This window comes from Hemitrygon akajei, chromosome 4 (assembly GCF_048418815.1).
Source record: "Hemitrygon akajei chromosome 4, sHemAka1.3, whole genome shotgun sequence".
NCBI lineage: Eukaryota > Metazoa > Chordata > Chondrichthyes > Myliobatiformes > Dasyatidae > Hemitrygon > Hemitrygon akajei.
Window position 1 is genome coordinate 149,694,942 of NC_133127.1, and position 14,023 is coordinate 149,708,964.

The 14,023-nt window shown below is 39.1% G+C and overlaps 1 protein-coding gene across 4 annotated transcripts in view; it reads right to left on the reverse strand.

Annotated features, from left to right (window-relative positions):
* Positions 1-8,896: 8,896 nt before the first annotated feature.
* Positions 8,897-14,023, reverse strand: part of septin10 (septin 10) — a 57,138-nt gene continuing 52,011 nt past the window's right edge. For 3 of the 4 annotated variants that reach the window (XM_073043584.1, XM_073043586.1, XM_073043587.1), the window contains 3 exons: positions 12,634-12,824; positions 11,536-11,570; positions 8,897-10,146 (listed from right to left, as the gene is read on the reverse strand). In XM_073043584.1, coding sequence (XP_072899685.1) covers positions 11,564-11,570; positions 12,634-12,824 — 198 coding nt within the window. In that variant the 3' untranslated portion in view covers positions 8,897-10,146; positions 11,536-11,563. The other variant, XM_073043585.1, reaches the window with a different exon arrangement.

Consider the following 14,023-nt stretch of genomic DNA (forward strand, 5'->3'; position numbering starts at 1 on the left):
ACCTCATCCTTAACAAGCGACTCCAACATCTTCCCAATCATTGACGTCAGACCAACTGGCCTATAATTACCCTTCTCTGCCTCTCTCCCTTCTTGAAGAGTGGAGTGACATCTGCAATTCACCAGTCCTCTGGAACCATGCCAGAACCTAGTGATTCTTGAAAGATAATTATTAATACCTTCTTCAGAAACCTGGGATATAGTCCATCTGGTCCAGGTAACTTATCTACCTTCAGAACTGACAGCTTCACAAGCATCTCTGACCTAGTAATAACAATTGCACTCACTTCTGCCCTTTGACACTGTTGAACTTCTGGCATACTGCTAATGTCTTCCACCATGAAGATGGATGCAAAATACTTATTTAGTTCATCTGCCATTTCCTTGTCCTCATTACTACCTTTCCAGCATCATCTTCCAGTGGTCTTATATCTGCTCTCACCTCTCTTTTTCTCATTATACAATGTATCTGAAAAATCTTTTGGTATCCTTGTTGATATTACTGGCTAGCTTAACTTCATATTTCATCTTTTCCCTCATAATTTTTTTAGTTTGCTTCTGAGGGCTTTCAAAAGCTGTTCAATCCTCTAACATCCTACTAATTTTTGGCCTATTCTTTTGCTTTTACGTTGACTTTGACTTCCCTTGTCAGCCACTGCTGCATCCTTCTGCTTTTGCAATTTTTATTTTTTGGTAGGTGGTGTGCTGGAGATACTATACATCTCTACCAACTGAGGTGCAAGGCTCTCCTTCCCTTTGCTAGCCCTTCGGCAAGGTGCAGAACCTGTTCAGCCCCCCCAGTCAGGGTCACGGAAAGCCATGGGAGTAGGTGGTGGATGGTGCACTTCACAAGTCCTGGTTACATGACCACTAATGCCGGGCGGACAATCTCTGAAGAGTATTGCTAATAGCTGGGGTCACCCGTCTTGGAAAGACTCTGCCCAGAAGAAGGCAATAGCAAACCACTTCTGTTGAAAAATTTGCCAAGAACAATCATGGTCATGGAAAGACCATGATCACCAAGATCATGTATCTATCCTGAACCTTTCAAATTGCTCTGAGAAACTCCAGCCAATGCTGTTCTGGTATCATCCATGCTAGTGTCCTCTCCTAATCAACTTTAGCCTGCTCCTCTCTCATGCCCCTGTAATTCTCTTTACTCAAATGATACGTCTGACTTTAGCTTTTTCCTCTCATATTACAGGGTGAATTCTATCATATTATAATATCATACTGATGCAATCATGAACAAGACATGATAGCAGCTCTACTTCGACTCTTGTAAATTTCTACAAATGTACAGTGGAGAGGATTCTGATGGCTTGCATTACTGCCTGTCTGATGGCCAAAAAGTTGCATTTTGGTTTCATCAGACCATAAAACCTTCTTCTAGCTGACTTCAGAGTCTTCTGGCAAACTCCAGCTGCGATTTCATGTGAGTTTTTTTTCAACTGTGGCTTTCTCTTTGCCACTCTCCCATAAAGCTATGACTGGTGAAACACCCGGGCAACAGTTGTTGTATGTGCAGTCCCCATCTCAGCCACTGTTTGTAACTCCTCCAGAGTTGTCGCAAGTCTCTTGCTGGCCTCCCTCACTAGTTCCCCTCTTGCACTGTGACTCAGTTTTTGAAGACGGCCTGCTCTAGGCAGATTTACAGCTGTGCCATATTCTTACCATTTCTTGATGATTGACTGAACTGTCCTCCAAGGGATGTTCGGTGATTTGGAAACTTTCTTGTCTCCCTCTCCTGACTTGTGCTTTTCAGTAACCTTTTCACAGAGTTGCTTGGAGTTTTATTTTGTCTTCATGGGGAGTTGCTTGGAGTTTTATTTTGTCTTCATGGTGTAGTTTTTGCCAGGATGCTGACTCACCAGCAGTTGGACCTTCCAGATACAGGTGCTAATACTTAAGCAATCAATTATTTTGTGTTTCATATTTGTAATTAATTTAGATCACTTTGTAGAGATCTGTTTTCACTTTGACATGAAAGTAAGTCTTTTTCTGTTGATCAGTGTCAAAAATCCATTGTGATTCATTGTTGTAAAATAGTAAAACATGAAAACTTCCAAGGGGGATGAATACTTTTTATAGGCACTGTATATACATACCTGATACCAATCATTACTCAAAATAATAAAAAAACTAAAATAATATTTTTTCAAAAGGAGTTACAAGATTGATACATATAAAGCATTCATTTGCTCTATTGCTTTCTGCACCAGCAGATGTTTAGTTGGCTTTTGGTTTTCTTCAGAAATGCAGTACTTCACATAATTCTTGGTAGCAACCATCAAACAGCTCCCCCCCCATAGCGCCAAAACTGCTGTAAACCAAATCATTAGCATTTTTCATCACTTGCTCCATTATTTTTCTCCATTTCCGTGCTGATGGTTAGTGCAGTTGACCATACAGTCAATGCTTCTTTTCACTTGCCCAATTAATTTCTGGATTACCTCCGGTGCCATGGGCTAGTGCAGGTAGGAATGGTATGCTAGCACAGATGAATGAATGGCTGAGGAGATGGTTCAGGGGGCAGTGTTTCAAGATTTTGGATCATTGCAATCTTTTATGGGGAAGGGGTGACCTGTATTAGAGGGAGGTTTGCGCTGGAACTGGAAGAGATCCAATACCCTGGCTGGGAGATTTGCTAATGCTACTTAGGAGAGTTTAAACTAGTTTTACAGGAGGCTGAACCAGAGCACCAGCTTAATAAGTGAGTGATCAGACAGGAAAGTAGACGTCAGGGAACGTGTTGATAGGCAAAATTGAATTAACAGGTATGACGGGATGGATAGTTGGAAGTGAGTGTGTTTTAATGCTAGGAGTATAATGGGTAAAGGTGATGAACTCAGAGCATGGATCAGTACATGGAACTACAATGTGGCCATGACAAAGACTTGGTTGAGAGAGGGGCAGGTTGATTAAAGTACCAGGTTTTTGAAGTTTTAGAGAAGATGGAGAAGGAGGTAAAAGATATGTGGGGTGGGAGAGGGGTCGTTGGAGTAGCACTACTAATCAGGGACAATATCACAGCTGCACTCAGGGGAGACATATTGGTGGGTTCAGACACTCAATCCATTTGGGTAGAACTCAAGAATAGGAAGGGTGCAATCAACACTGATGGGATTGTACTACAGACAACCTAGTAGCCACCAGGACATTGAGGAACAGATACGTAAACAGATTAAGGAAATGTGTAAAAATAATAGAGTTGTTGTTATGGGGATTTCAACTTCCCTCATATAAACTGGAACCTTCTTAGTGCAAGGGGCTTAGGTGGGGCAGAAATCGTTAAGCATATCGAGAAGATGGTCCAATAAGAGGAATGACTGTACTGGACCTGCTGTTGGGTAATGAGCCAGGCCAGGTGACTGAGCTTTCAGTGGGTGAGCAGTTTAGAAACTGTGATCAAAACTCCTTAACTTTCAGCTCATTGCACACTCTCATGACCCTCTGAGTGAAAAGATTCCCCTCATGCTCCCCTTAAACTTCTTACCTTTCACCCTTAAGCCATGACCATGGTTGTAGTCCCACACAACCTTAGTGGAAAAAGCTTGCTTGCATTTACCCTATCTATAGTCCTCATAATTTTGTAAACCTCTATCAAATCACCTCTCAATCTATGTTCTAAAGAATACAGTCCTAACCTATTCAATCTTTCCTTATAACTCAGACCCAGCAACATCTTTGCAAATTTTCTCTGCATTCTTTCAACCTTGTTTACATCTTTCTTGTAGGAAGGTGACTAAAACTGCACATAATACTCCAAATTAGACCTCGCCAATGCCTTATACAACTTAACATAACATCCCATCTTCTGTACTTAATACATTGATTTATGAAGGTCAGTGTGCCAAAAGCTTTCTTTATGACCCGATCTACCTGTGGCACCATTTCAATGAACTATGGACCTGAATTCCCAGAACCCTTTGTTCTTGCACTCTCAGTACCCTACCATTCACTGTGTAAGACCCACCCTGCACTTGTCTGTATTAAATTCCATCTGCCATTTTTCCCTTTGCAAGCCATGATAGCTTTCCTCACTGTCCACTACAGCCCCAATTTTAGTGTCATTCACAAATTTTGCTGATCCAGTTAACCACATTACCATCCAGATTATTGACATAAAAAAACCAGCACAGATCCCTGTGGCACACCACTAGTCACAGGCCTCCAGTAAGAGACGCAGCCCTCTACTGCCTTTCTTTGGTGTCTCCCACAAAGCTGACTTCAAATCCAATTTACTACCTCATGCCAAATACCAAGCAGCGAAACCTTCTTGAGCAGCCTCCCATGCAGGACCTTTTCAAATGCCTTATAATTGTCCCTGTAAACAACATTTGGTGCCTAGTCTTCATCCATTTTCCTGGTACCTTCTTCAAAAACTTTGGTAAGACTGGTTAGATATGACCTACCATGCATGAAGCTCTGCTGAATATCCTTAATCAGTCCATGTCTATCCAAATACTTACATATCTAGTCTCTTAGCATACCTTCCAATCCCACAATTGATGTTAGACTCACCGGTCTATAATTTCCAGGTTTCTGTTTAGAGCCTTTTTTAAACAGTGGAATAATATTGATATATCCTCCGATCCTCTGTTACCTCTCCTGTCTCTAAGGATGTTTTAAATATCTCAGCTAGGGCTCCAGCAATTTTTGCATATGCCTCCCATAGGGTACGAGGGAACACCTCGTCAGGCCTTGAGGGTTTATCCAAACTGATTTGCTTAGGGTAACACCTCCTCCACTGTAGTGTGTACAGGGTCCATGAGGTTGATACTGCTTCTCCATACTTTGATTACCATTCTGGTCTTCCAGAGGACTAATTTTGCCCCTAGCAATCATTTTGCTCTTAATGTACAGGTAGAATCCCTTAGGATTTTCCTTCACCTTGTCTGCTAGAGCCATTTCATGCTTTCTTGATTTTCTCCATAAGTGTTCTCTTGCATGTCTTGTACTCCATAAGCACCTCATTTGTTCCTACTTGAATATACCTGCTATGCACCTCCTTTCTTCTCTTAATCGGGCCTCAATATCTCTTGAAAACCAAGGTTCCCTACACTTGTTATCTTTACCTTTTATTCTGGCACATACAAGCTTTGTACTCTCAAAATTTCATTTTTGAAGGCCTCCCACTTTCCAAGTACACCTTTGCCAGAAGACAATCCACCTTTGCCAGATCATTTCTGATGCCAAAATTGGCCTTTCTCCAATTTAGAATCCCAACTCGTGGACCAGACCTATCTCTTTGCACGTTTACTTTGAATCAAATAGCATTGTGGCCACATGCTTGTGTATTCCCCTGCACAAACTTTCGTCACCTGCTGTGTCTCGTTCCCCAATAGCAGATCCAGTATCACATGCTCTCGCATTGGGACTTCTACGTATTGATGTAAAAAACTTTATTGAACACATTTGACAAACTCTATCCCATCTAGTCCTTTTACAGCATCGGATTCCCAGTCAGTATGTGGAGAGTTAAAATAACTTACTATAACAATCTTATGTTTCTTGCAATTCTGCAATCTCTGTCAAATGCGTTCCTCTACATCCCTGGGACTAATTGGAAGTCTGTAATATAGCCCCATTAACATGGTCATACCTTTCTTATTCCTCAGTTCTACCAATAAAGCCTAACTAGATGAGGTATCAAGTCTGTCCTGACTGAGCAACGCCACCCCTCCACCTTTATTCCCTTCTGCTCTGTCACATCAAAAACAATGGAAATTCAGAATATTGAGCTGTCAGTCCTGCCCCTCCTGTAACCAAATCTCACCAATAGCTACAATGTCATAATTCCAGGTGTTGATCCATGCTGTGAGCTTACCCACATTTTCTACGATAATTCTTGTATTGAAATACGAAGGCATTAGGCAGGAACTAAGGAGAGCTAATTGGGAGAATCTTTTTTCAGGCAAGTCCACATCAGACAAGTGGAGAATGTTTAAAGATCAATTGCACAGAGTACAGGAAAGGTATGTTCCTGTTAGAAGGAAGGGCAGGATGGAAAGAGAACCTTGGATGTCCAGAGAGGTGATGAATTTAGATAAAAAGAAAGGGAAAATTATGTAAAGCTTCATATGTTAGGATCAAATGAGCACATGAGAAATATAAAGAAGCCAGAAAAGAACTCAGGAAGGGAGTTAGGAAAGCTAAGATGGGCCATGAAACGTCCTTGGCAAATAGAATTGTGGTGAATCGTAAGGCATTCTATACATACAAGAGCAAGAGGAAAACTAGGGCGAGGGTAGGACCACTCAAGGATAAAGAGAGGAACATTTGCTTGGATGCAGAGAATGTGAGTGAGCTGCTTTATGAGTACTTCAGTATTTATCATGGAAAAGCACATGGAGGACCTGAAAATCAGAATGGAGCGCATAGATGTCAGGGCATTTAGAGGTCAAGAAGGATGAAGTGTTGGGTTTCCTAAAGAGTATTAAAGTGGATAAGTCCCAGAGCCTTATGTGATTTACCCCAAGTTATTGAGGGAGGCAAAAAGAGATTGCTAGGGCCTTGACCAGCATCTTTGTGTCTTCTCTGGGTACAGGTGAGGTCTTGGCAGACTGGCAAGTGACCTCTAGCTAATAAGGGAACAAGAGAAAATCCTGGGAACTTTACACCAGTGAGTCTCACATCAGTTGTAGGGAAATTGCTGGAGAAAATTCTTAGGGATAGGATATATGAGAATGTGGAAGCCCATGGCCTAATCAGGGAGAGCCAGCATGGCTTTGTGCAGGGATGTCGTGTCTTACCAACTTGATGAGTTTTTTTGACAAGATGACAATAGAGATTAATGAAGTTAGAACTGTGGATGTTGTCCATGTGGATTTTAGTAAGGTGTTTGCACAAGCCCAGTATGAGAGGCTAATCGAAAAGATTAGAATGCATGGTGTCTGCAGCAAAACAGCTGCTTGGATTCAGAACTGGCTCGCACATAGAAGACAGTGGTAGTGGTCGAAGGGAATTATTCGAACTGGAGGTCTGTAATTAGTGGTGTTCCACAGGGATCTGTGCTGGACCTCTGCTTTATGTTATGTATATAAATGACCTGGATGAAAATGTAGATGGGTGGGTTAGTAAATTTGCAGATAATACCAAGATAGGTGGAGTTGTGGATAGTGTAGAAAACAGGCAAAGAATACAGCACGATATAGATCAGTTGCAGATGGAGTTTGACCCAGATAGATGCAAGGTGTTGCACTTTGGTAGGGCAAGTGTAAGGAGACAGTACACTGTTAAGGGCAAGACCCTTAACACGTGTTGTTGAGCAGAGAGATCTTAAGTGTCCTACTTCACAGCTCCATGAAAATAGCTACACAGGTCAATAACATGGTTAAGAAGGCTTATGGAAGGCTTTATTACATGTAGTTGAGGCATTGAGTTTAAAAGTCAGAGGTTATGTTGCAACTTAATAGAACTCTGGTCAGGCCACATCTGGAATGCTGCATATAGTTTTAGTCACCCCCATGATAGGAAGGATGTTGAGGCTTTGGAGAGGGTACAGAAGAGGTTTACCAAAATGCCGCCTAGTTTAGAGAGACGTGCTATCATGAGAGGCTGGACAAACTTGGGTTGTTTTCTTTGGAGTGACAGAAGCTGAGAGGAAATTCAATAGAGGTTTATAAGATTATGAGAGGCATAGATTGACAGGGAGTATCTTTTTTTCCCCCCAGAATAGAAATGTCTAATACCTGAGGGCATGCATTAAAGTTGAGAGGGGGCAAGTTCAAAGGGATGTAAGGGTAAATTTTTATACTCAAAGAGTGGTAGATGCCTGGAATGCACTGCCTGATATTGTGGTGAGGCAAATACATTAAAGCCATTTTTAAAGAAACATTTAGATTGGCACATGCATATGAGGAAGATGGAGGATTATGGACATTGTGTAGGTAGGAGGGATTATTTCTGAGGGTTTTTTGATTACTTTTTAGTTGTTTTGGCACAACGTTGTTGGCCGAAGGGCCTGTATCTGTGCTGTACCGTTCCATGTTCTATTTAATATGATTGTTGAGTTTGCGCTTCCTGTTCATGAAATGTTATTTCTGCAGTTCCACAAAAGAAGCATTCTATTTTGTTTTGATTCAAATTTGACAGGTTTAAGGTAACACCAACTCTATCCCTCCATAGTTTCTTTTCATATTGAAGGATTGGATGAACCATAGATTTCTCCAGTTAAATGTAGAGACAACTGTAGTTATTTTGGTATCTGCAAATGACAGACTTCTCTCATTCCATCTGCCTCTTAGTTTTCCCAAGGTTTAATTTTCAATCTGTATGACTGTTTAATTCCCATCATAAAGAGCTCCCTTTCATAAGATTAATCCATTCTGCCTTCTTCTCAATTCATCTGAAAAAGCTTTCACACATTTGTTAACTTCATCATATCAGGCTAATGTACCTAGCTTTGATCTCGTCAAAATTGTAGCTTATTCTCTCACTTTACCTAACAAAAGTCCTGCTTACTCATCATTTAATTTTTAGTGCCCTACATACAGCCTCCAGACTCGTGTGCATCCTTCCTCTTTCACACCTCCTTTTGCCATACTTTAGTCTTAAAATCTAACTCCTTCAACCAAGCTTTCTGTTACACACCATTCTTGTTGTTTTGTTTAGTCTCTATTTCAATTGATTATATCTCTGTGAAGCACTTTAGAGCACATTCTACATGAGATACATTCAAGAAATACAAGTTGTATTAACAGCAGCATGACAAAACCTAGCCTCTGCTCATTTTCCATAAATAGTTCCCCAACAAGGATCAACTGAAAATCATCAGGAATAAGCAGTTGGAATCAGTTTTCTTTGCACATATGGAGAAAGCAGCTAGGTTCACCTTTTTCCTATAACGACCAACTGCCTACAAATAAAAACAAACAAACCAAACTCCCTCAGAATATTTTTCTTCAACTTTAATTGTTAAAGCAAGGATATGACCATTGAACAGAAAATGAATCCAAGAGAGCTTTGGACAAAATTTGTTTTTAAAGTCAGTGAACATATAGATAATAATAATAATAATAATAATAATAAAACAACAGATTATTCAAGGCATTAGTTGTGTGAGAGAAGGGGTAGTGAAAAAATCATTGTAGATTAAAATGCTACTTCAATGGAAGACAAAAACAAAATTCATTGTGCTGTCTTTGTGATAAAAGTTAAAATACTTTGGTTTTAAACTTTGTACAAAATCACATTTCAACAGCAAATTATAATTAGCCATTACGTAATAATAATGCAAAGATGAAAATTTCACATTAAAATACAATGTCTGTCACATCAAATCAATTTCATTGCTTAATTTATAGCATATGTACCAGTGGTATTGCTCTTAATGCATCCCTTTGGTGTAGGATTTGTACAGCTGGAGTTGAAATTGCAAACCCATTTCAAAGAAATAATATCCATAACTGGACCCATTAATGTACAATATTAAGTTCCAACACCAACAGCAGCAAAAGAAACAGCTAAATGTAAGATTATTTTGAGAATGCTAGGGAAGTACCTGTGGCACCAACTTAACCAGGACTGGCACTGAACTCTTTTTAATATCATAACCAGCTAATATTAAATTGGTTCTGTCCAAACTTGAAAACTTCCTGTAATCTATGGAATAGTCAAATGTGGAAAAACATGCACTTATGAATTGGAAAGATTTGCATAAACCTTGCTCATGATCATTCAAACTGCAAAATGGCTCATTTGGTGAGGGATTGGAAAGCCAGACAGAGTGCCATCTTGATTCATTACTATGGAGACTTAAGAAAATGTTTAAATGGACATAATGCAGATATAAAAACAATTATGTAATTAGGTTTTCCGTAATTTCAAAGCAAATACTGAAATTTATACTTGAATACAAAAATGAAATTGTTATAAATACAAGTATTTCCCTGAAAGCGACACTTAAAAGGAAAAGTCTGTGTCAACAATTGGGATTTGCACCCTTGTTTAAATATATGGCTTATTATACAGCAATAAAGGCAGTGCACGATACTATTTAGGTGACTGATACATTGTTGCACAATTTCATCCATTTAAGTAATCCTGAAGGAAAAAGGCAACCAGTATGAAAGCATTGATCTTTCTGTTGTTCAGACCAGAACTCTCAAAATTCTTGAAAACTTTCCAATAAATGAAGGATAATCTAAAATAAAAACAAAGAATCAGTTGTTCAAAGTAATTTTAACATAAACAAGCCCTAATACAAATAAACTACTCAGCTAATTTTTAAAAATGTATAGCTGGGGGTGGGGGTGGAGTGAAGTTCTGCGCAATGTTAAGAATATCTACAGACACATACAGTTGCTATAAATGATAGAAGTAGATGGCAAAACACTGTTGGAGCTGCTGACATGACATTTAAGGCAAAGTTCTCGTTCCAATATCTGGGTCAATACTTAAGGTAACCTTTCAGACTTTTAAAAATACAGTGCAGATAAATATAGATTTTGCCACGGTAGTTGTAGTGGTTATTACAACACTATTACAGCTCAGTGCAGTACGGAGTTCAGAGTTCAATTCTTGCATCCACTATAAGGAGTCTGTACGTCCGCTCTGTGGAATGTGTGGGTTTCCTCCAGGTGCTCCGGTTTCCTCCCACAGTCCAAAGACATACCAGGTAAAAGGTTAATTGTTCTGTGTTTTGGCTAGGGTTAAATAAGTGGGTTGCGTGGCTTGTTGGGCCGAAAGGGCCTGTTCCATGCTGTATCTCTAAATAATTTTGAACATGCACACAATAGTTAATTATTTCTGTGTTACTTCTTCAAAACACTGACAAACAAACAACTTTTGGTGGAGGGGCCATGGAGAGGGAAAGAGAATTAATTTCAAAGTGGTTCTTTCATTACATAATTTCTATAAAAAGAGACATAGCATCCTTTGGGTAAACCCCATGAGTTTGGGTGAGCTTAAAGACAACAAAGGAAAAGCTTCTGGTGAAAATAGCTGGTTCAAGTTGTGCTTTTAAGAGATCCCCATACAAAAGGTAGCAAGCATTATTTGGAAAGAAATAATGCAAGAGAATTTTAAATGTTTGAGCCAAAATTAATCCTTTTATTAACATCAGAAAAAGTGGCTTTATTTTAAATTTCATTACTGGCACAGAAAAAGTTTCCTGTTCCTAAATGTTGACTTACAAAAATTAAATGTAAACACTTTGGAATATCCAAATTATTTTGTCCCCCTTCCTAAGATTTCCAGGTTAATGCTCTTCTCAAATCCGCAGCACAAAAAATTATTTGTAACATTGTAATAACGCACAACATGACTACTACTACATTTTTTTACTCCATAAGTAGCTCAAATACTAAAGGGAATTATATCAGAATATTCAGGAAATATGATGATTTATAGACATTTGGAAACAAGGAAACAAGATAAATTTGCAAATATTCATGCTTGCAGATAATCAGTATAGACTGCAAATTGAGATTATAAGAAAGAGCATTTTTAACTTGTATCTACCATTCAACACATTAGTTTTTCTTAAATGTTTGCAAAATGCAAATGAAGCAAAATGGTACTTCTTGCTTACCGTATAAAGAAAGCTGCAGCATCAAAAATTAATAACTGAAAAACATCAATGCAAGAAACACAGTTATTGACGTATAATTCAACATTGACTTTTTGATCCCGTGCAACTTAAAATTCCACAAAGATATGAACTACCAAATTTTTCTACTGCTAATGCCAGAAGTAGTAAGATCACAAATTAATATATTTACTATTTCATATCCCTACAGGTCATTTAGCTCATCAAGTCTGTGGTCTGTCAGAGCATTACAATCAGTCTCATTCCCTTATTTATTTTCATACATCTTATTTTGCCTTTCACATGTCTGTCAACTCTGCAATCCCCTGACAGCTACCAATGCAGTGGACTTTTGGGATTCGTGTGGAAACCAGAGAACCTGGGAAAACCCATATGGTCATAGGAAGAATGTGTACACAGACACGTTTACCCAAAGGCCAGGATCAAATTAACAGTAACAGCTATCAGTTAGCTCCACTACAGCACCCAGATGCCGATGTAGTTCAACACGATCAATTAGACTGTTAAGCTGTGCCCTCCCTCTTCTGTCACTGCAATCCTTGCTCTTGACTCTAGAACAATCATCTTCTACCTCAGCACCTGTCCCTGCTCAAATGTTCCAATCCTTAACTAACAAAGGCTGAGGAGACATGTTAGGGCACAGAAGGTGCTTTGTACTGAGGGAGGGGAGAAGAAAGTTGAAGAGTGTAAATAAGCTTTGAACATCACATGACAAAACAAAACAGATGCTGGAAACACAAAATGCTGTAAACACTCAGAAACAAGTAGAAGGGAAAACATAATATTCCAGAATATCTGAAATGAATTTGGTTTTTATATAAAAAAATATTCTTTGTTCTTCAACAAGTTCTCTGTTTCCTTCAAGTCTGAAGAAGTCCCCTCCATCCCTACCAACTGAACTTGGCTGAAAACCTTTCACACAGGTCACTCATTTTTCCTACTCTGTTGGAAAGAATGCTCCACAGAATAGTCAAGTGAAATTGGAAGTACTTTTCATGAACTTGAAAGCTTTTCCATTTTTGATACAAATGCTGTGGTTAATAAAATAAAACTGTTGGTTGATATGACGTCTATACCTACTTTTTGCGGTCTTTATCTTTCTTCAGATTCATTTGTGGTGTGGTCTGGAATGCCTGGCCTTGAAGGAATTCAGCTGCAGCCTTCCTCTTACTAAATATATTCATCTCCTCATCCAGAAGGCTTTTTTTCTCATCCAATTTCTTTCTTTCGTCCTGGTGTATTTTCTTCAAATGCTCAAATTTATCTTGTAACTGTCAGAAGTTTAAAGAAAGTAGTCAAGCTCACTCTCCACAAGATGGCAGCAAAACCAATTATAAAGTATTAGACCATATTGCTTACAAGAAGCTTGGTACAGTGCCAGACTTTCCAGCTATCCTATGGCATAACGATTTCCACCACCTCGTGACCAATCTGCCCACCCCTAGTTTATGAGATTACTTCACACTACCCCAATTAAAACAATTAAAGACTGGATTTCTAATATAGTGTATATATATTACAAACACATAGTGTGTGTATATATAAAATTTAGACTATCTAAAAGTTGGATCACAATTTTTTTAAAAAATCAGGGCTCAGTTTATGAGATTCTATAGCTAAAGATATCTTGATTCAGAAAGTTGTCGCTTTCACTTAGAAAGTTAAAAGTTAACAGCAATAGCCAACAATATTTTTAATACTCAGGGCTAAATAATGCTTTTACAGAAATTAAATACCACAGGCTAGAAATAGGGAATTCAACACCACAGCAAGGAAAACACATTAACTTAACTGCATATTATAGAGAAATTTTGGTTTACATCAGATTCAGACTAATTATGTGTACATCAAAACACAGTGAAATATGTTGTTTGCTTAAACAACCCACACGCCTCAGGATGAGTCGCCGCACATTCTGACGATAACATAGCATGTCTGCAATGTTCCACTGAACAACACAAGCAGCAAAAACAAAATGATAACAACAGCAAAACAAACCTGTTTCCCATCCCTACTTCCCTCCCAACCACCCACCCACATAAGTCCTAGAACAGGCCGATTCCTGCCCTTATACCCAGACAGGTACTCAGACTCATAGACATCTGGCCTCCACCTCAGGATGCTAATCATGGGTTTGAATTCTGGGCCTTGACTTTCAGACCAGGGCAAACCTCCACCCTTGGTGACACTGGCCCTTATGGACTCCTTCAGGGTTCTACCTCCGATCTTCAACCTTTGGCTTTGCCTTCCGGACTTGGCTGGGTATGACCTTCGGACCTCTACTTCTGGACTTGCATTTTCTTTATTTAAACCTAGCATTATCATTGTTTTTAATTTCATAAACATTAACTATTTGCATGAACACTCTAATCTTCTTTGCTCACAGATGCAATTAATTTGCAACCACTAAAGTCTGGTGACCAGATATTTAACTCAAGAAAACAGTAAGCGTAGACCATTTGGCCTACAA